The sequence below is a fragment of the Phyllostomus hastatus genome, unplaced genomic scaffold (assembly GCF_019186645.2).
Source record: "Phyllostomus hastatus isolate PE091 unplaced genomic scaffold, TTU_PhHast_1.1 phas_contig_159, whole genome shotgun sequence".
In the NCBI taxonomy this organism is placed as follows: Eukaryota; Metazoa; Chordata; class Mammalia; order Chiroptera; family Phyllostomidae; genus Phyllostomus; species Phyllostomus hastatus.
This window is the reverse complement of record NW_025333640.1, coordinates 28,792,790-28,813,745: the sequence shown is the minus strand read 5'-3', so window position 1 is coordinate 28,813,745 and position 20,956 is coordinate 28,792,790. Positions and strand designations below refer to the sequence as shown.

Below are 20,956 nucleotides of genomic sequence, written 5' to 3'. Positions count from 1 at the left end.
ATTGGGACACAGAGTCAAATCAGCTTGAGAAATCAGGAAGGCATAATGGAAGGGGTAAAACATTAGGATCAATCATGTGTAGAATTTTGAACGGGGCTGTGTATATAATTTTGACAGAAAGAAATGTAAATGGAGTGGAGACGAGAACAGAACCACTTCTAGTAGGAGAGAACAGAGTGAGGAAGAAGGAAGAGGGGCGGAAGTGTGAAGCCCATTAAGGAAATGGCTTTAAGGCATTTAAGAAGCAACTACAGGAAGAAGGGTCACGGTGGCAGGAAGCTGGTGGGGTGAGTTCACGGGGCCTTCAAGGGCCCAGTGGATGAGAGCGGCCTCCATGAGGTTTCTGAGCAAGGGGAGTAATGTACCCAGATATCTGTGCTTTAAAAAAGTCCGTCTGCCTAATGAATTATCTTGTAGCTTTTAAAATACATTTTTATGAAATATGAATTACATTATGGGAATACCATGAGCAGGTAAGGCCTTTTTCATGCTAAAATCCTGTTCATTATGTGGTCAATGTGTTCATCAAAAAAAAGATCCCTGAGAGATCGGCACATAAATCACTGTACTCGGGTGACAATATTTCGTTGGCTTAGCGGAGAAAAAATACATGAAGGTGAAGAAGTATGATGGCTATGGCAGTTCCCTTAAAAAACTGGACTAAAAGACTTTTTGGGAGGGTATCAAAAGAAAAAAAGAGGCAAAGAAAATTTTCTTCACTTAATGTAATTTTCTGCACTACCACACATAAATGTGTAAGTTGAACTTAGGCATTTTATATAGTCACATTTACTTCCTCTCCACAATTGCTCTTGACTAGCAAATGCAATATCTGTGGCTGAGAAAACCTGCAGAAAACTAGCTTGCACGCCGTGAAGTCACTTTAGGCCAAACGCCTTTCCCGGGCCAGCTCTCACCGGGGTGGCAGGCCGTTCCCACGCTCACCTGTGCGCTGCCTCGCAAGCAGGTGAGTGTCCATCCCCCACCACTGCGCTGGGGAGAGCACCTTCCAGATCTACACCAGGCTATCTGTTCCACTTCTTAAACAATTCCACTGTATTGACCAATAAAGCAATAGGATATATAACACACAAGCAACCTAAAGCAAGTCAAAGTTTGCAAGCATTGGATGCAATTCTCTCATTTTAAATTCAACGCAACAGCTGTGTGTGTTCATATGTATGTGAACATTCCAGTGCGAAGTGAAGAATACTGAGGAATTCGGATATTCATGAAGATATTTAAAACAAAATATATTATTCAGAGTCTAACGACACAACTCAGCATTTGTCGGTGCCAGCGGCATGCAGTGATACTTAGTGAGATAATATGGAAGTTTCCATGGCTCATATACTGACGCTCTATAGGTTCAAACGGACCTGTGGATAGTTTTCAGTCCTCTAATTATGTTATGCACTTCAAAATTGGATTGAGAAAAACAAATAAATTATTCTCAAGGTAGAGATGTCCAGTTCCAGACAAGATGGAGTAAATACAATCTATTTCACTCCTCCTGCTAATCACAAAAAAGACTCTAGTCAAAACGTCTAAGTCATTTATCAGAAGAGTCCAAGAGCAGAGGAGGAGGGACTGGCTGGGAGCCTCAGGAGCCAGAGAATGACAGGGGAGTGAGTCTATAGGGTTATTTATTCATTTTTGTGTCCACTACATATCCCCAGGGTATTAGAGAAGTCCCCCAGGCAGCTCAATGCCACCTCAACATAGAACCCAAGAACAAACAAAGGTCAAGTAAAAGGGTGGCCTGACACAAAGGACACTTTTCACCATGCCTGCCTATTCTGGGGGTGACTATCACAAAAACAGCAGTGTCGCTCCCCCTCCACTGGAAGGATGGCACGGCAGGGGGCAATGAGAAACACCATTCCCGGGAGGAACCACGGGCAGGAACCTATATTCCGCCCCCATTCCTATTTGACTGACGAGATGGCACCCTTTGCCCCAGGGGGTCTGCAACTGAACTCACTTCCAGCTCTTACTTAATTCATGGGGCTTGCCCCTACCCCCCACCCCGGAGCCCCTGGGTGGAATTCTGCCTTCCTCTCCCGGTTACAAGGATGAGGTGACAGGACTCGTTTCTGCAGCGGAAGGGACGACCTGCAGGAGTTTCTCTGTGGCGACGGAACAGTTCTCTGTGACGGCCGCTCTCATCCACACCTGTAATACAATTTCACTGAACCATGTACCCCCCTCACCAAAAACAAAAACCCGAACCTGGAGACATCTGAACACTGCATACCTAATAATAAATGTATTGTGTGGTAAATGTGATAAAACTGGAAAAAAAGGAGGTGCTGGTTTTGCTACTCAGGTACGTTTTCCAAATACTATCATTAAATCAACTATGATGGCAGATCCTGTTTCCCCGACCTCTCAAAATTCAGGTTGTTATTCTGAGAAGAGTGACTACTTGAAAAGAAGAGTTACCGTTCACATCAGGGTCACACTCTGTACGGTTTCCGTAAGTGCAGTCAGAGCCAGAGGATGTCAGAAGATAAACTTAATAAACCACTGACGCAATGTTTTAAAGTAGCCAAAGACACAAAAAATCGACAAAGTATATTATAAGCAACAGTAGTAATGCTTTGGGTCTTGTACCACACCTTTTCCCTAAGGAACTGAATATTTTTCTCTTTTCATCTCCTTATGTAACTGACAAGGTTCTGTACTGACGTCTCTCTTTTCAGACGGCACAGGTAAATGACAGGGCAGTGCACGCGCCGTGCCTCAGACCACGTCGGAAACCGCCCGTGGGGTGAGAGTCGGGAACCAGGACTCGCGCTCTGCCTGCGGTGTCTGGCTCTGTAGTTACACTAGACTGTGTTGTCAGCTGCCTCCCTACCTGAACGCCCTCCCATTGAATGAGCAATAGTCGATCCCAGGACACGATCTATTTTTAGTAGCTTTGTTCACACAAAAATTTCCTGCCAGCAGAGCACTAAGTACTCAGTAAGCCACATATTCAGGCATTAATTCTAATTCAATTTCTGCTCCAGTGTTTTTGTTTTGGAAACAAAACCCAGCATCTTTAAGTTACTAAATGGTTTGAGATACAAGCACTATTCATTGTGACGGACCACGCTTCTTTATTCTAAATGTAGCATAAAGTGTATAAACTTCCCCAAAGGGAAAATAACATCATTCATGTGTCTTGTCGTCACTTACTTTCTTCTTTCTGTTTCGAATCTGTGGAGTAGTTTCCGAAGACCGCCATTCTTAAATCCCTGAAAGTGGGCAGCTGGGGCTCCCACGGTGATAACATCGTAGAGAGCATCTGGAACAGGAATGGACAAGGAGATAGATGGACACTTCGCAAACATTTCTCTCCTGCACGCTGTTTGCACAGGAGCATACACACTGTCAGAAGTTTGAGGCGTTATTCTGTTTAATTTTGCAGAAATAACTCTGAACTCGCATCTCAAGGGGGCAAGAGGAGCTAATCTATCTTTCTAAAAGCCACCTGTGCACCTAAACAAGTTATAATATTTCCTTGATTTATGACTACATCTTAATTATGTGCTACTGTGTAGAACAGTATGTTCTCTCATTCTTCTGTGTACTTACTGAGATAACATGCTAATTGGCCTTTTGTGTATTTTACTTTATTGAGTTTTGCATCATTTACTTCCAATCATATTGAAATTCAACAATAATGAATCTTATAAACGAAATCTACAGAGAAAAGAAGCATTTTGGTTCAAGGCCAGAACAGCACTAGTGCATTTTTTAAAAATCTGTATAGAGTGGTTCCTGCCTGTGTCTACTAAATCTTACTCAATATTAATGCATGCTTTTGCAATTTCCTTCAGTGACACAGAAAGAATACACAAAATGTCTCTTGATCTATTTTCCAGCAAGATACTGCTTTTTTTTAACAAAATATCCATACATTTAAAAATGAACCACAATCCTTTGATCTTGAAAGCCATCAAGTTTCATACATATTAAGTTCTGGGCTTCAAAACACACCATCATTTTTACAAGTATTCCCATAAGAAGGAAGACTGAGTGAATGCCCCTTGTTAAACTGCATTTTATTGAGAAACCTAGTTTCATAGTAGATCCTTCTCAAATTTATTTTGGTATTGATACATTGGCTGTTTTTCAGATCTCATTTACAGAGAAAATGTAAATTATTTTATTTGCTTCAGGTAAACACCATGACTTTTCCATAGTGGTTTGATCAAATGCACCTGTAATATTTTTCTTACTAAAAAAGTCTTCAAAATGCAAGGTCACAAAAAACAGAATACAAACCAAATCCATCCAACAATAAGGCAAATACTGAACAGTCACTTAATAGATTACTGGAGTGGTAATCTTTTGCCTTTTTAAAACATCCTTAATGAAGTAGAAGCCAGGTTATCTCAAAATAACAGAATATTAGACTTCTGTGAAATTTAAAGACTTTCTTTGTCCAGGGAATTTTAACCTAGGCCTAAGAAATGGGTTTCAGGTGTCCATGAATATACACAAATTTTACAAGTACTGCTGTTTTGCTTCCTGGAAAGGGGTCACGGCTTTCTCAGATGGTCATGAGATCCCCCCAAAGTTAACAACTCTGAATTTGAGTCCACCTTTGTGTATCTGCTCAGAGACCCGAGGGCCTTGAGAAGTTGCCTGCTTTGTCTCAGGCCCCTGAGCCCCCAGACTCAAGGTCTTCAGACCTCCGCCTCTAGGATGGAGAGTCAGTGGTTTAAGTGACTGGCACCTGGTCCTTGGCTCAGGATCCCAGCTCTGCCACCTGAAAGTGCTGTGGCATGGGGACAATTACTTAACCTCGCCAAGTCGCAGTTGCCTCAGCTAGAAACTGGAGTTGAAAGTAGTAAAAGGGATAAGCATTCAGTATTACTTATGGTTATTGTTTCTGTATGAAGCAATCCCACCAATCAAGCAAAGAAAGGTGATATTGGAACTTGGGCTTATTTTGCCACAACCTTTCGATCTGAAAAAGAAAGTGATACTGAGATCACTCTTCCAAACACACTCAGTTCCCATGTTAATGTAAACTAAATGCAGAAGGGAAAGTCACCATGACGCTGCAATGAACCATGCTGCATTGCTGCTAAACCCGGGTGACCAGCAATACCAACTGTATGCAGAACTACCTAAAAACTGCGTACCCATGTCCCATGAAGCCCAAACAAAATGCATGTCTAACTCGATGATTAAAAAAAAGTAAACTGTAGACTCACTGGATCCAAAAGAGTTTGTTGCCTTTCCACCCCGCCCCCTCCCAGCAAGAAGGGAGGAATGAATGTGAGTGGAAAGAGAGAGCATTCTTAATTGATGGAGGTTCACACTTCTTACTTTTGCAGAATTTTCAAACACATGTGGCCACAGACATGCTGCTAGGGCCCACTGGGAGGTATTGTACGAGGCCCAGGCACATGAAGGGCCCTGAACTGAAGTCTTACTAGCTTCATGGTGAATCCGTGAGTTTCTGCAATTTCCAAAACTGATTCCCAGGAGCAGCAGCCTTCTCTTCCTTCATCCACCCCAGTAATCACGGGATCCCGGTGACCTTGGAAGGAGCCAAGAAACTCTGAAGTGGCAGGTAAAGGATGAGGAGCAAGCTGCTCAAACACACTCCACTCACAATACAGAGCTGTTTGTTTATTTTTAAATCTAAATGAAGGAGTGTGTGTTTCTTGACTCCATCTACACTAAAAAACTTGCAACGTTATGAACAAGCTCTTTCCTATTCAAAGTTTTGACTTATTTCCATTCTGTTTTCTATGTATGAACTCATCCCTTTTAAGATTTTAACACTGCATTTGTACTAACACCTAACATATCTCCATTACTGGCCAGCTGTGACCTCTTCACCGTCAGACAATCCAGTTGCTAACTGCTTTATGCATACCTCTGAAAGTCAGCCAGCTGCTAGGGTTAACTTGTTCTAACTCTTCCAGTCCACCCTTCCGCCCTGGTTTCCGGGGGCCAGTCCAGATGCCACATTCCCTTCAGCCTTGCAGATCAAACTTCTCAAGGTCCCAAGACCATTTTAAATGACTTTCTTCCCCTTAACGTTTTAGCTGATAAGTTCCAACAACTCTGCTCCCCAAACAGTGTTCTCTCTGATCACTGTGAACTCCCTTGACTCTACTTCTAACCTTCCTCACTTCCTGTCGGATCACGACTGCCTCTTCCGTCTCGGCTTCCCTGTATCCACAGCGTGGATGGCTTCTCCTGTGTGGCCGGGCGTTCAGTCACCCTGCCCAAAACACAGGCTTCAATTCCCCTCACATATGTCAAAGATTAGAAGGACATTCAAATGTCCCAATGTCATGCATACTGTAGGTGCTCAGTAATTGCGAATAAATAAATAAATAGTTGAGGCTGAATTCATTTTGTCTAATTTGTCTTTAGATTATATAGGGAATTACTATTCTTTTTTTAAAAAAAGATTTTATTTATTTATTTATTTTTAGAGAAGGAAGGGAGGGAGAAAGAGAGAGAGAGAGAAACATCAATGTGCGGTTGCTGGGGGCCGTGGCCTGCAACCCAGGCATGTGCCCTGACTGGGAATCGAACCTGCGACACGTTGGTTCGCAGCCCGCGCTCAATCCACTGAGCTACGCCAGCCAGGGCTGGGAATTACTATTCTTCATTGACGAATAAAAAGTTTAAGCTCACTATCCAGAAGAAGAAATATTGGAATCTGGAATATACAGATTTCGACGGGAATAAGACAACCATAAATCCCTCCATGAAACATATTCAATAAAAGAACAAGGAGAGCTTATGATTACCTACATGCAGACAATTCAACTGAGACCCTTTGCGCACAAAAATCAACTCCAAACAAATTAGAGCCTTCAACCTAAGACCTAAAACTGTAAAACTCCTAGGAAAAAAAATAGAGGGAAAAGGTTTCAGAATATTGGTCTTAACAATGATTTCATGGATGTCACACTAAAAGCACAAGTAACAGAAAAAAAAAAGGTAACTGGGACTACATCGAACTAAAAAGCTGCTGCTAAGGAAAGAATGATGTAAAAAAGCAACATACTAAATAGGAGAAAATATTTGCAAACCATAAATCTGATAAATGGTTCCTTTCCAAAATATATAAGGTACTCCCACAACTCAACACAAGACTCCAGGAATTTTAATATTTTGCAATTGTTATTTGCTAATTGCCAGTTATCAATATCACTGTACTGAACCAGCTATCTACTTTGCCCCCTTCACCACTGAATTTCACTTGCTATTAATTATTACGAAAAGAGTAGCTAGGTCTCTGTGCACCATGGGACATATTCCCAGGTTTCTGAGTTAATGAAGAATGATATACAGTCAAAGTACTGTGTTTGTTCTTGGCTGGAGCAGACATGCTCTTTTACATTTAGTTAGAACTAACACCCATAGATTATTTCCTTTAGGAGGGAGCGCATATATCAAAAATAATCAATAAAAAACAAAATTCTATGATAACAATCTGATTAGTAATATTTGTCTCATTTACAAAGTTTCTTCACTTTATTCTGCTCTTTAAGGTATCTAAAGGTATATGTGATATCTTTGTGATATGAATAGGTATCTTTGTGATATGAATAGCCCTTAACCGTGTATAATAAAAGCTTTCCGATTTTGGGTACTAAGAAACAATTTTAAAAATTTAGGTGGGCATGTTATTTTACAGGAAATTTTTTAGCAAAAAATGTTAAAGGTCCTTTTTTCCTTTCATATAAAATATAACCTGTACGTCTTCTTTCTTTGATATTTCATACCTCGAAAATTGTCCTTGCCTTTGTGAAAATGGCATAGTGTGCATGATAATAGGGAAGTAAAATTCAAGTTGAAGCTCATCAAGCTAAAGATACTAAGTTGATTTGAAATTTAATAATAGGGCTGCCTCATAGCCTTTTAAAAGCCATTTAATAATAGAAATGAGATAATAAGTCTATTTTTCCCAGAAGATCTCTTTAAAATTCCTACAACTATAAAAATAGTGCTAATAAAAAAATGTAGACATGCTGATCTCATTTCAAAGAACAATTTAAGCATAATCCCTGACTCCAAAATGGCTCACAAAATGCCTTTGACATGAATCACAAAGCCACAGGGATCTTTAAGGGAAATCTGTTTCAAAATAGCCCAAGAAAGGTGGCATCCTCATGAAACACATCTAAAGGTAATTATGCTTCACTGATGAGGTGACACATGCAGACCTTGAAATGCGGAAGTCTGGGAGCTCCAAACAGCTCCCGTCATTTGTGGTCCCCGTCAGTGCAGGGATTAGAAGTCCGAGAGCCAGGGGGACAGCTGCTTCTTCCATAGTCACACTGACAGTTCTGGCGATGTCGTGCCCGATTCCAACGACAGCTTTAGGATATCGTGCACTAGGTTCATTCTTTTACTTCTTTTTTTCCTTTACTTTTCTTTCTTTTTTATTTCTTTGCTATGTACTATAACATGCTATTATATATCTTTACTACACACTATAACTTAAACATATAACAACACCGCAAGAGTCCATATTTTATACTATTCACACCTGCTTTTCCAAGAACACAAAATTTACCAAGGTATATTGGAGAAAGAAATGTTGTTTTTAATGTCAGGGTTTTGTGTTTGTTTTTGTTGCCACCGCTGTATAAGATCTCTATTGTAGCAGGTATTCTATGTGTTGCATTTAATTTAAGTAATGAATACGGATGAAAAAGTAACTTCATGGGTCTGGGGGCACCCAAAGTTAAATGGAGGCTATTTCATTTGTCAGTATGAGACATGGCGACATTAGTTCTGCTCCGTTACTTGTGCTAAGAGCTAGACATTAGTCTCGTATTTGGTAAATCTGCCTGCTATTGTTTGTAAAGCTGCCTCTCCAAATAGAGCAGGCATATTAATCAAAGGTGAATAGATGCAGTTGACTAACGGTAAGAATGAAAATAAATGTAGGCTATCTCCAAATAACTCACCAGTGAAATACCCGGGCTCGGCTAATCTTACTTGCATCATTACCTGATAAAATGTTGTCAGTAATTCAGCTGAACATTTAAATCAGTAACCGTGGATCTTAAATAAATTGAACTGCAATTCAAAATCTGCTAAATGCATATTATATGAGCAAGCAGAAAACTTGATTGACCACCATCTACAACTTTAAAGTGTTTTATTTTGCAAATAAGTAAAGCAAAGCTCAAGGGGGTTACTCAGTTGGCGAAAGACAAAGAAGTAAGTGGTAAGGGCCTAGAAATTCCGTCATTTTCAATTTCTGTTCTAACATATAGTGATGATTTGGTCTATAAAGCACCTACTTTACGTGAATTCCAACTTCAAATAACTTTTAAACTTACTACAAAACTACAACAAAAATTTAAGACATACATTATTTAATGTTATACATATTACACAGATACGATATATACATAATATAGTATAATTATGTTATGCAGTAGAATTCAACACTTTCACATTAATTCTTGGCTGTTAGTGTATCTCATCTTTTCCCATGTTTTCTCTTTAGGTCTTCCAAGGGAGGAGTCGGTCTTTGTGAAAACTACTATGTCAAAACCCCTCTAGTTTGTGAGTTGTACCTTAGTTATTGCTTTCTTTTCTGCTGCTTGATTTTTTAATCACAAATAAAAAATTCCTTCGTATATCCTGTTATGGATTAAATTGCATCCCCAAAGAAAGATATCTTAGAACCTGGCCTTATTTGGAAGTAGGGTCTTCACAGATGGAATGAAGTTAAAATGCAGCTGTTAGGGTGAGTGAGAGTCCAATGTAACTGGTGTCCTTTCAGGGGAAATTTGGACACAGAGACAGACACACACACAGACGATGTGAAGACACACAGGGAAACACCATGTGAAGACGGAGGGTCCGTGTGATGCATCAAAAAATCAAAGAAAACCAAAGGTTGCCAGAAAAAAAAACAAGGAAGAAAGAAAACAAGAAAAAAAAAAAGGAGCCAGGATGAGGCAAGAAAGATTGGCCTACAGGTTCCAGAGGGAGCCTGGCTCTGCAGACGCCTTGATTTCTGACTTCTGACTTCGAGGCTGTGAGATGACCCATTCCTGTCGTTTAAGCCACCCAGTCGGTGGGGCTGTGTTATGGCAGCCCCAGCAAACTGGCACCTATTCCAGACCAGACTAACCAGAAGAAATTCCATTTGCCTTTCTAAATTTCTTTCTTTTAGTTTCCAGTTTCCTTCCAGGTTGGAGAAATAGAAACTAAAGGCATTGTACTCATCCTGGCTCACGCTGGTCTATTTTCCAGACAGTCTCTTGCGGGGGCAAAAGCATACTGTAAAAGGTCCTGTCATTTTCAAGAAATAAATATGATGGAAAAGGCCACTTAGATAAGATAATCATTTCTCTTTTTTGGTGGGAGCGTTTTAAGGATCACCACCAAATATCTGAATGCATATTTAAGAATCAGTTCCCGTGGATTCGGCCCCGACAAACCATTTGGTTTGATGACACTTCATCATCCATCCACGGCTGTCGCCCCAGGCCACCCTCTCCTCCCATTTCTTCTTTCCATCAGTAATTAAGGATTTGCGTGTGACGATCTTTCCCAAATGCCTCTGCCTCTCTGAATCTTTCCTCTGCATCTGGCTACTTCCTTAGATTTCATTGCCTCTTAACTGATCACTTTAACAGCCATGATAAAACCAGTGGATCTATTTTCTTCCAGTGGGAGCAGCAGCCACGCATATCACAGACCCCTCTGACTGTTCATTCTGGGTGTCTCACATACGCTAGGTGCCCGAGTCACGAAGAGGACGACGCAGATTAGAAAGGTTAACTAACAGACTTAAGGTCCTGTATAAAACCTGGTGAAGCTGCAATTCTCTTCCATTTCGCTCCAAAATATATAAGCCTTTTACTACATCATAAAAGGCTCTTCCTATTGGCCATTAGAAAAAAATTATGTTGGTGGTCAGACAGTTTTTAAGTCCTTTGCTCCTTTATTACTTGTTGATACTCTGGTTTGGATGACATTTTTTAAAAAAACCATTGCATGTTTTTATGTTCAAACTACTGACAGACCCTCAGTAATCAAAAGTTCCAATGAATCCCCTGGGCCAATCCATCTAATTTTTATTTCAGTCATTTCATTTGACATAATTCCTGGTTAAAAGGACCTAAGTTAAAATTTCAGATAGTTAGTAAGTGTTACCAAAGAAAATAAAATTACACATCAGAATGCTGCTTATGACTATAAACTGGCATATTAAACCAGTTGTACATACAGAATCAGTATTCCTAAGTTTAGAAAAATGTTTCATTCTTCTGATTATAAAACTTCAGATGAGTCTAAAGCAGAATAGAGATTTCATTTTAGTGTTTTAAAACTTCTAACCTATACATTGTGAGAATGGCTACAAAATAGGGTGCTAGAATGCAGCTCCAGATGGATCTCTGTGTGTTTGTTTACACGTGTTGACGCACTCATTATGGGGAATCTGATGCCCTGAAGTAACCTGGCTCCCTAGGAAGATGGGTACTAGCATTTACCACTCACACAGAGAGACTTCCGGGAGGGAAGGAGGTTATTAACAAGGATGCTGGAACAACAGGTATAATACGGGACTTTGCTGGTAAATAGGGGCACACAGTCACCCTAAATATACATAATATCGATATAGCAGTAAGTTAAAGAAAACATGAGGTGAGAAGAATAGTATAAAACATATATTATTGAGACATGGCAAGGAACCATGTAGAATGGCAATGAATACAATGCCTTATTGCTCACTCTGAACCCTATGCAGGTATATGTATATGAAAACCTATACATTTTTCCTTGGAAAATGTTTCCTGCAGCTGAGTACATCAGGATACTCCATGAGCTTCTATCTGACAAACCACCTTCTCATGGGGAAGGCAGTGACTCCGGAGAGAGGCCCACTGAGACAGAGGGACAGCAAGAGAGTCCAGGTCTGGGCTTTGGTTTCTCAAGACAGGAACCCTGTGAACGAGTCTTGTTCTTCCTTTTTCTCCTTTTCTAATTCAGACAACAGCACAACTGCCAGCTATTCGCCATCTCTGGTACTAGTTAAGGAAGCTAATACTCATTTTGCATATTCACCTGTAACTCAATTCAAACGGTGCACAAGCAACGTATTGCTCAGAAACACAACAACAAAAATATAATAGCCCCTTTTGTAGAATTCAGGGCTGTTATCAGCTTCAGTGGTCTTATCTTCATCTTTACATAAATGCTTAAATGGCAAATTCTGCCAATAGCTGAGATTTTAAAGACACACAGTCACATGATTTGCCCATTTGGAAAAGAACACTGTATGCTACCTTTCAGCTGAGGGCTGTGGACATGCATTCTCTGCAGATGGAGATTTACCGGAACGAATTCCAATGTTTTCTCTCCTTTGCTGCTGCTTGATTTGAAAGAGGACCCTAGGTGGAAAAAAGTACAATATTATTAGTAAATAAATAATAAGTGTGTGCATGCACACATGCTAAAAAGGAAAATCGACATAGAAAACTGTTACAAAAGCTTCCGAAAGAAAAACGTAGTCGTATAATTTGCTTTTCTTCTCAGGAATTTAATTTTTTAACTCCTACTTATGCCTATCATAATACCATGAGTGCTTTTTTTCTTTGTTATTTTTCATACCAAGATGGAAGTGTTAGAAATAAATAGTGCTTTCAAAAAAATCTTGGCCTTTTTATGTTCATAACAATGTTTATTATTGTTTTCACATAACATACCCTCATACATGAAATGTAACTCAGCTGGAAAACGTAAAGTTATTGCTTTCTCACCTGTTTCCTTGCTGAGCTCGGTCAGAATGTCTTGGTACATGTTCACCATTTGATCACAGTGAGTAAGGACATTTTTCCGTAGGTTGTCCCAGTGTGGAGAAAGTTCACCGAGTTCTTTCAGTTCCTGGTTTCTGTTAAGAATGGAAAAGAGAACAAAGCATGTATTTTGCTCTTAAATCCATAGACACAAATTGCTTCATCAGGGTTCTCAAACACATCAGAAACTGATTCACTGTCCCTTTTGGAAAAGCTCTATGTGCTTTTTAGGGGGGAAGTAATCATTTTAACCCAGAGAAAGATATAAATAGTTTAGGCCACAAGAACATCAAAAATTCTGTATGTAAAAGAGAAAACTACAGGTTAAATTCACAGATAAAAATTTCACAAAGATGGCAAAGGCTTTCTTTAATGTACCTAGAGGCCATTCTGCTAAAAAACAAACACTGAATCTCAACAGGAAAATGGCTAAGTTCCAGGCTCCAACAATCCAAAATAAAATAATGGGGGAAGGATCATCGAACTATGTCTGAAGGAAACACAAGTTATTCAGGTAATCTAGTTTGTATACAATAGAATTGTCATTTTTTAAATCCTCAACAGATGATATGTTTTTATTGATTTTAGAGAGAATGGATGAGAGAGAGAGAGAGAGAGAGAGAGAGAGAGAGAGGAACATCCATGTAAGACAGAAATACTGATTGGTGGCCTCTCAATATGCACCCTGACCGGGGATCAAATCCACACCCTTTTGGGGTACAGGATGATGCTCCAACCAACTAAGCCACCTGGCCTGGGCTAGATGTAATTTTTTAAAAGCTCATAAATGGTATGATCAGGTATGATTTTATTGGCCTCAGTTTCTCCCAAGGGGTCAATTTAAGTAAATACTGCATATATTTTGTCCCTTCTTTATCAAAAGGAAAAACTAATCACGCCATTTGGGTTTTAATTATTAACTTTTATCTAATTCTCTATCCTTTATCCAAGTTAATTTAAATAATCAGAATGCCTTCTTAAATTATAGTGATAAATGGTTTTAATATGCTGCTTTGTTAGATCTCTTATTCATTTCTGTAACCTTTTACCAACAACATTTTCATGAGGCTAATTTAACCAGTAATAATGAAACATCTTTGCTATTTTGGCTGTGAAATATGTTAAATACCAAGCTAATAAATTCAGAAGATGTAGAATCTTTAACATCCTGTTAAATGTAAGAGTAACGGATGGTGTGCAAAACTGTGACTTGGCTTCAGATGTTTGCAGCTGCCTTTGTCGTGTGTCAATAGGGTTGTGATGTAGTTTTGCTATAACTTTCACCTGAGGTCTTTCCAACTTTTGTGAACAATAATTTCATTCTCGACTGTCCTGCAGATTACCTGTCATCACACAACATCCATGGGAGAAGAGGTAATTAATGAACAGACAGTGAGAGCAAAGGGAAGTTCATGACCACAGAGTGGGTAGGAGGGAAGGTTGAATAATTGGGAAGGCAAGTTCTTGGTTTGCACTCAAATGACAGGCTATTTGAATTCAAGACAAAACAACAACAACCACCAAAGCAAACAAATAATTCCAAAAGCTGGAGATATCCAAGTCCAGAAGAAACTGGGCCATTCGGTTAAACCTGAGGTGGACAGTATGCACGAGGTGCTGATTTGATGTGTCAGGTTTCAGGCTGTAGTTCTAATAGATACTTATGACAGAGATATTAGGTATTCCCACTTAATCCTAATAGATGCACCAATAGATATTTCATACCAATAGGTTTATCATTTGTTTTCTCTGAATCCTTATCAGAAATAGTAATTAAAAAGGAGATGGTGAAAGAGTAAAAAGAGGGTGATGATGAAGACCCTTCCTACAGTGTGGGACCCTGGCCTGGGGACCACTCCTTGCTTAAGAGAGGCCTGGCAAAGTGTGGTCCTAAACATCTAGTGATCTGTGGGGAATGACTTGTGGTATACTGGAATTAGCCCATAAACTTTTTATTTAAATTTTATCATACCCTTCCAATATGTCAAAATTTATACAAAGCTATAATATAGAGAGAAATCTGGTGCTCACTGTTTAGTTGTTCTAGAAAATGGCATTGAAAAGGTACATATCCTAAAGAGACAACTAACCAACATAAGGTGTCTCTGCATTAAAAGCAGTTCAACTATAAGGGAGTAAATGTATAATAAACAGAGTCAAGTAATCAAAGGTTGTAAACCAAAGTGGGGCAGAGTATGAAAGTAGCTCTAAGTTTAAAAAAGGAAAGAAACTCGTTACATGAATACACTGAGATAGAGAGAGAAGAGAATTCGGTGCACCAGAACCAGAGCACTTTTTAACCAGGAAGCCTGGGGCTGTTTAGATCATGTTTTGGTTTGTTACTTGGTGAACAAGAACTTTGCAGTTGAAAGGTTCTGCTTTACATCTCAGTCCAGGTTCTCAGGAAGGCAGAGCCTGAGATCCGCAATCCCAGGTAAACCTGGGGGAGGAAAGAAGGGAAGTGTTGCAGGGAGAAGGAGGAAGCAGACATAAGGTGGTATGTTACTGAGCCCGGCAGAACTTCACAAGGAAACGTGGCTGGTCGCTAGGTTATGTGGAACAACTCCAGGTGAGTCATATGGAATCTTCGCGCCTCCGAGCAGCTTGCTAGATGGAGGAAGAAATATTTACATGCCATTCCCTCACCATCTTCTATATTTCACTAGTAACAATTCAGCCTATGGGGACCTTAATGCCTTTGCACTCGGTTACAAAATCTGTCTCCTTTGGAGAGCCGCTGGGGAAGCAATACCCAGTGGGGACAGAACTTCCAGGGTCTGGCCTGATACAACACAGGGGCCAGAGTCACTCTGGGTCTTTCCATGGTAGATGCCATTGGAGGCACGCCAATGCCCGGTCTTAATCTTCAGAGAGACTGGCGCAGCTGACGGTGTCAGGAAATCAAGTGACAATGTATAGGGCTCTCCACTGAATAAGTGGTCAGATAGGAAAGGCATGTTGGGGTTAAGCCAGTATAGAAAAGCACGTAAAAATAAAACGGCTTAAACCACCAAAATAGAACATAGTAAACATAGGAGAAAGTTTAGCCTCTATTTACAGCTTCTATTTAAAATGTAGTCTACAAGCCTACTGATGATGTATTCAAGAGGGGAATTCCAACAAGAGAAAATTTGCTCTGAGCCCGTCCATAAGTGGCAGAGACTGGTGTTATTCATGCTTTTTGTCCTATCAGAGTTCTCAGTCCATGAGAAATGTTTAATACAGGTTTGTTGACTGAACACATGAAACGCTTGCTCGCAGATTCTTGTTCCTGGGTTTTCCTGATGTCTGACGTAAATGCAGCGCATGGAGTAGAATGCAGAGCTCTCGCCCCCGTAGAATGGATACACACAACGTGTGTACAAATGAGCCACTGCTGAGCCCTTTGACCTTGCACGGTCTGTGTCTGTAACCCTGGACTGGTCGAGCCTTCCTTAGGAATAAAGAAAGCTTTGAAAATACACCTTCACGTGGAATTACTGTGGTGGTTAGTTTTGTGTGTCAGCTTGACTGGATCACAAGGTGGGTGGCTTCAATTTCACGGAGTGGCTGGGTGACACCATAAAACTGATCAAAGCTCACCTTGATGTCAGGTGGCAGAGCAGTTCCAACCCACAACTCGAGCTGCCTGTCCTTTCACCCACACGGGAATAGAAACTGCATCCGTAAATCAGAGCCTTTTTAAAAAACGCCTTTTTGTACATGCCTGTGGGGTTAGCGTTGCACCCCAGGAGCCACTACTTCACTGAGGAGTGACTGGAGTGGTCACTCACTCTGGTTTTCATTTGACATTCGAGTAAGTGCATGTCGGACCTCGCCAGTGGCTGCCGAGCGCTCAAGGAGGTTCCGAGTCCTGTGCGAAGACTGAGCCGTGAAGCACAATGACTACAGGACTTACAGTGAGCACAGGAGCTCCTTGTGTTTGATAAAGAGCTACATTCAATCATTTCATTTTAGGTAACTACCTTAGAAAAACATGAGGAATAATGAGGATGTCTCATTCCATCCTAAGAGTCTATTTGCTCTCTGTGATAAAGGTGATTTGGTGTTTACTTCTAAATAACATCTTGTTTAACCTTCGAAATTTGTTTTAACGTTATCCAACGTGGACAACGTCTATTTTTTTTAATACCGTGAAGCTCAGTGTTCCCCTTATATCAAAAACAATGGCACATTATAAGAAGTTTCTCCTAAATCCACACATATTAATTACATGCCTTTTCATTGTGGGCAGCATGGATATTACCCACTGCACCTGGAAAGCTGGTAAAAGAAGTTAAGTATGCTAGAGTGCTCATTCCCTTTTTGCGTTATTCCTGTCCTTACTTTTAGAAACCACCAACATTTCCGGACAGTTCACCTTCCGACTCCCGCCCCTGGGTCTGGAGTGCAGATGTCAGCCAGTTCAGTTCCATAGTAGAAGGCATTCAGGAGGCCTGACAAAACACCTACCAGTGGTGCTTTTCAGTGGCCACATCAAGATTTTCCTGATAATCAAGATTACTTTTGTATAGATTGTATAGAATGTCTTAATTCGTTTTTTAAAAAATCCATAGAGATAATTCTATCGAGCTGGACTAAGCCAAATGAGAAAGTCAGTCGCACCAGGCACATTTCAAGTGCTCAGTAGCTATCACGTTAGACAGTGCAGTTTAGATATTTCCATCACGAAAACTTGCATTGACAACCTTGCTCCAGACACATGAGAGGAATACAGCTGAGAAGTGACGTGAGTTGTTTAATGCCATATTGCTAGTAAGTGGCAGGAGCAAGACTTACACTCAGGTCTTGTGATTGCAAATCTATGGCTTTTTCTAAGTTAGAATCTCTAAAGAAGAAGACAAGGCTGGAACCTTCTCCCTGAGGACTCACCTGAATGTAACTTCCACCCAGGTCAACAGGGAGCTGGCTCAAATATTTGGCTCAAGTATGTACTTACAGACAGCCTTGGCTACCGTAACTGCTGGACATTCAAACAACAAAAAATTCTTATTTATTTTCTATTCATTTATCAACAAAAAATGGGCACACTCCTCCTTTTCTGTGGGCCTGCTAATCTGAAGCCTTTCGTCCCAAAGTGTCTGTCTCAGCTCCAAGCAGCAGCTTTGTGGGAGAACATTCGGCCATTCTGCTTTTCTGCCCACTTGCAATTTGTGGCACCATATAGTGAGTATGCTTAGGAGGTATGCTCAGTTAGTAAGCTAAAGATTAAGTTAAATTGTAGACTTTTTTGTCTGAAACACAATCAACTGTCAGCTAAGATGAAAAACAACAACAAGAAGAGTTTTGATATATTGAGAGTCCAGTGTGTATAGGATTCTTTACATAAACGGTGCAAGTGGTTTCCACGTCTGAAAGGTCTGTGCACGTTTGCACCAGGGGTTTTCATCACCTCGTCAACAGCTCACTATAACCACGTGCACTTGTCGTTCAATCCCTTCTTTACAGCTGAGGGAATGGGAGGGTGAGGCAGCTGGACAAACGGTGCTGTGTCACATGGCTGTGCAAGTGCAGATGGGGAGCCAGGTCCCAAATGCAGAGCCGCACTCATACACACACACACACACACACACTCACACACACTAAAACAAAACCCTATAGTTCTAGGTGTTAGAATCTCGTGATTGCCCATTCAATTACTATAGTATCTCTGCAGGATGAATAATAATGTTATTACCTACGAAACAAAAAAAACCCCTGGAAATTAAGAGATTATACAATTTTTCAAACATATGCATGAAATATCAAATGGCAGGTTTTGAACTCAGGTCAATAACCATTCCCCCTTCTGTGCTTTTATCATCACAACAATACAGTCTCCCCTGCTCATCTCACTAGAAATGAAGAATCTTGGCACAAGAGACAAAAATGCACTTCTCATGAGTTTTGCCTCATCTGTTCCTGTGGGGACACTGTAATACCCAAGCAGCAAAATCAAACACAGATGACTATCACCAGCGTGGTGATGCTAAGCGCTCGACGGGACCTCTCATTACATGATACCAAGAATCCGTAATGATGAACCTGACAGCACACAACATCTGCCTTTAATGCTAAGAGCTGGTAGGGCAAATGCACTTTTCACGATAAATAACATACCACACAGTATTCCAACTGCGCGACAACATCGCATGGAGAAAAATGAACAGAAGAAATCGCACTAATCAGGTATGAGTCAACAGTAGAGTCCTGATGGGACATCTTTATGCATCCTTTTTGGATTTATAAGAGGGAAGGGTTCTTCTCAGAGAGAGCATGAAGGAAAAGCAGACAGAGAGGAACACCAGGACAAACAAAGTGGAAGAGACATAACACTTCAAAAACATACGTGAGGTTCATCAGTTTGAACTCTATTTGGTATACAGGAAATCTAAACAGAATAGCTGGCTGGCCATGACTTTCCCACTAATCAATGTTTCTTTAAGGTCAGTGAAGATTTTCAGTGTGCCTTCGTTGTATCCAAGGATGCAAATGATAGTAGAGGCATCTTAAAAGGCATGTGTTTCCGCTGTGACAAAATAGACAAGGCAGAGGATGAGGCTGGAGACGTGGGTGGGCAGGAGGTCCTGCTTGCCTTGTAACCCATGCGAAAGGGAAATCCTGTCTGGTGATACATGCATCTTGAAAAGAGAATATAAATTACCTTTCAGAAGGCCAAACCATGTTAAATGGACAGGCGGGGTCACTGTGTTGCAAAATCCTGCTGTATAGCTTTTGGTAGAGTGAAGATGTTTTTGAAATGGAATTTATCTGAATAAATATATTCTAGTTCTAGTTTATAATTTTTAATATATACTTTCATCACTTTTAAAAAAGCATTCTTATAGTGTTATCAATTTGAAATAAAATGAGCCTCTTTTAATGATGGTCACAAAATGCATTAAGGTAAAGTACAATGTCAGAAAATTAAATATCTCCTGCATTTCTCTCAAACTACATACAGTGCCTAGAAAACCAAGTGGACAGCATTATGATACTATTTAAATAAACATGTAGAACATGTCTCTGAAACATATATTTCTGGGAAGCAACTAGGTTTTCTGGATTTTAAAATATCTTACGGACCATCTTTTTCATGGAAAAGAATATACTATGTTCAAGAAATAGATTGATATGTAGGTATATAAACACACTAAACAGAGTTCTATGATGCAGCTCTGAAAATATAGAATATAGAGTATTTGAAACATATAGTGTTGGACAAAAAAGTGTTTGCCTTCATTAATACAAAATATTTTATCGCCATGAATTTAGTATACATACATTTATAAACACCAATATCTAAGACAAAGCATTTACATCTTCTCAAAGAAGTGATAATAAAACTTTTAAAGTCTATATGTCCCAAACTCTATTTTATTTTTCCTATTTAAATATTTTGCTTCAGATTTTTTAATTTTTTTACTTATAAGATTTTTCTCTCCATGATACACACATGTATTTATATGGCTTATATAAAAGCTAAGAAAGTCTCCAAGTTAATTGTTATGAAATATTCTAATCATTCTTCTAAACTTCTAACAGTAATGGAAGAAAGTTTCTTTCTCCACCCCTGGGATCATGAAGAAAAATAGGTACAGGAAAGAGATGAAGAAGAAAAAAAAAGAAAACTACATGATATAAGTCAAACCAATGTTTTCCTAGGGAGTTTTATGGATCATGAGGATCATTTTTCCTGAAATACTTTATTTTTTAAAAAAAAACCTTTCATCCCATTTAGGTTTTCACATCGATTCATGCCATAGAAATGTATACCTTTTTGATAAAGCCAAACACCATACGGCCATCAGAGCCTCCTATCCAAACACATGCATGTGCATGCCTTGATTTAATGCTCCAAACACACACATGTGCACACCATGATTTAATGCTCCAAACACACACATGTGCACACCATGATTTAATGCTCCAAACACACACATGTGCACACCATGATTTAATGCTCCAAACACACACATGTGCACGTCATGATTTAACACTGTGTTTGTAGCTGTCACGGAGCACCAGTTCTATGGGTACCATTATTTTCCCCAGTGACTAACATATTTCAGTGTGGACTGAGCACAGCAAAACTTTGAAGCAGTGCACCATCTGAAGAAAATACTCAACACAAACAAAACATGTGGCAACACTAAAACAAACTGTAAACATTTTAAAGG

At 39.9% G+C, this 20,956-nt stretch overlaps 1 protein-coding gene across 8 annotated transcripts in view; it reads right to left on the bottom strand.

The window, feature by feature from the left end:
- INPP4B (inositol polyphosphate-4-phosphatase type II B) overlaps nucleotides 1-20,956 on the bottom strand; it is a 520,158-nt gene that overhangs the window by 110,528 nt on the left and 388,674 nt on the right. For all 8 annotated transcript variants that reach the window (XM_045830759.1, XM_045830758.1, XM_045830757.1 and 5 more), the window contains 3 exons: nucleotides 12,762-12,892; nucleotides 12,288-12,392; nucleotides 3,184-3,292 (listed from right to left, as the gene is read on the bottom strand). In XM_045830759.1, the coding sequence (XP_045686715.1) occupies nucleotides 3,184-3,292; nucleotides 12,288-12,392; nucleotides 12,762-12,892 (345 nt within the window). The remainder of the gene's footprint in view (nucleotides 1-3,183; nucleotides 3,293-12,287; nucleotides 12,393-12,761; nucleotides 12,893-20,956) is intronic.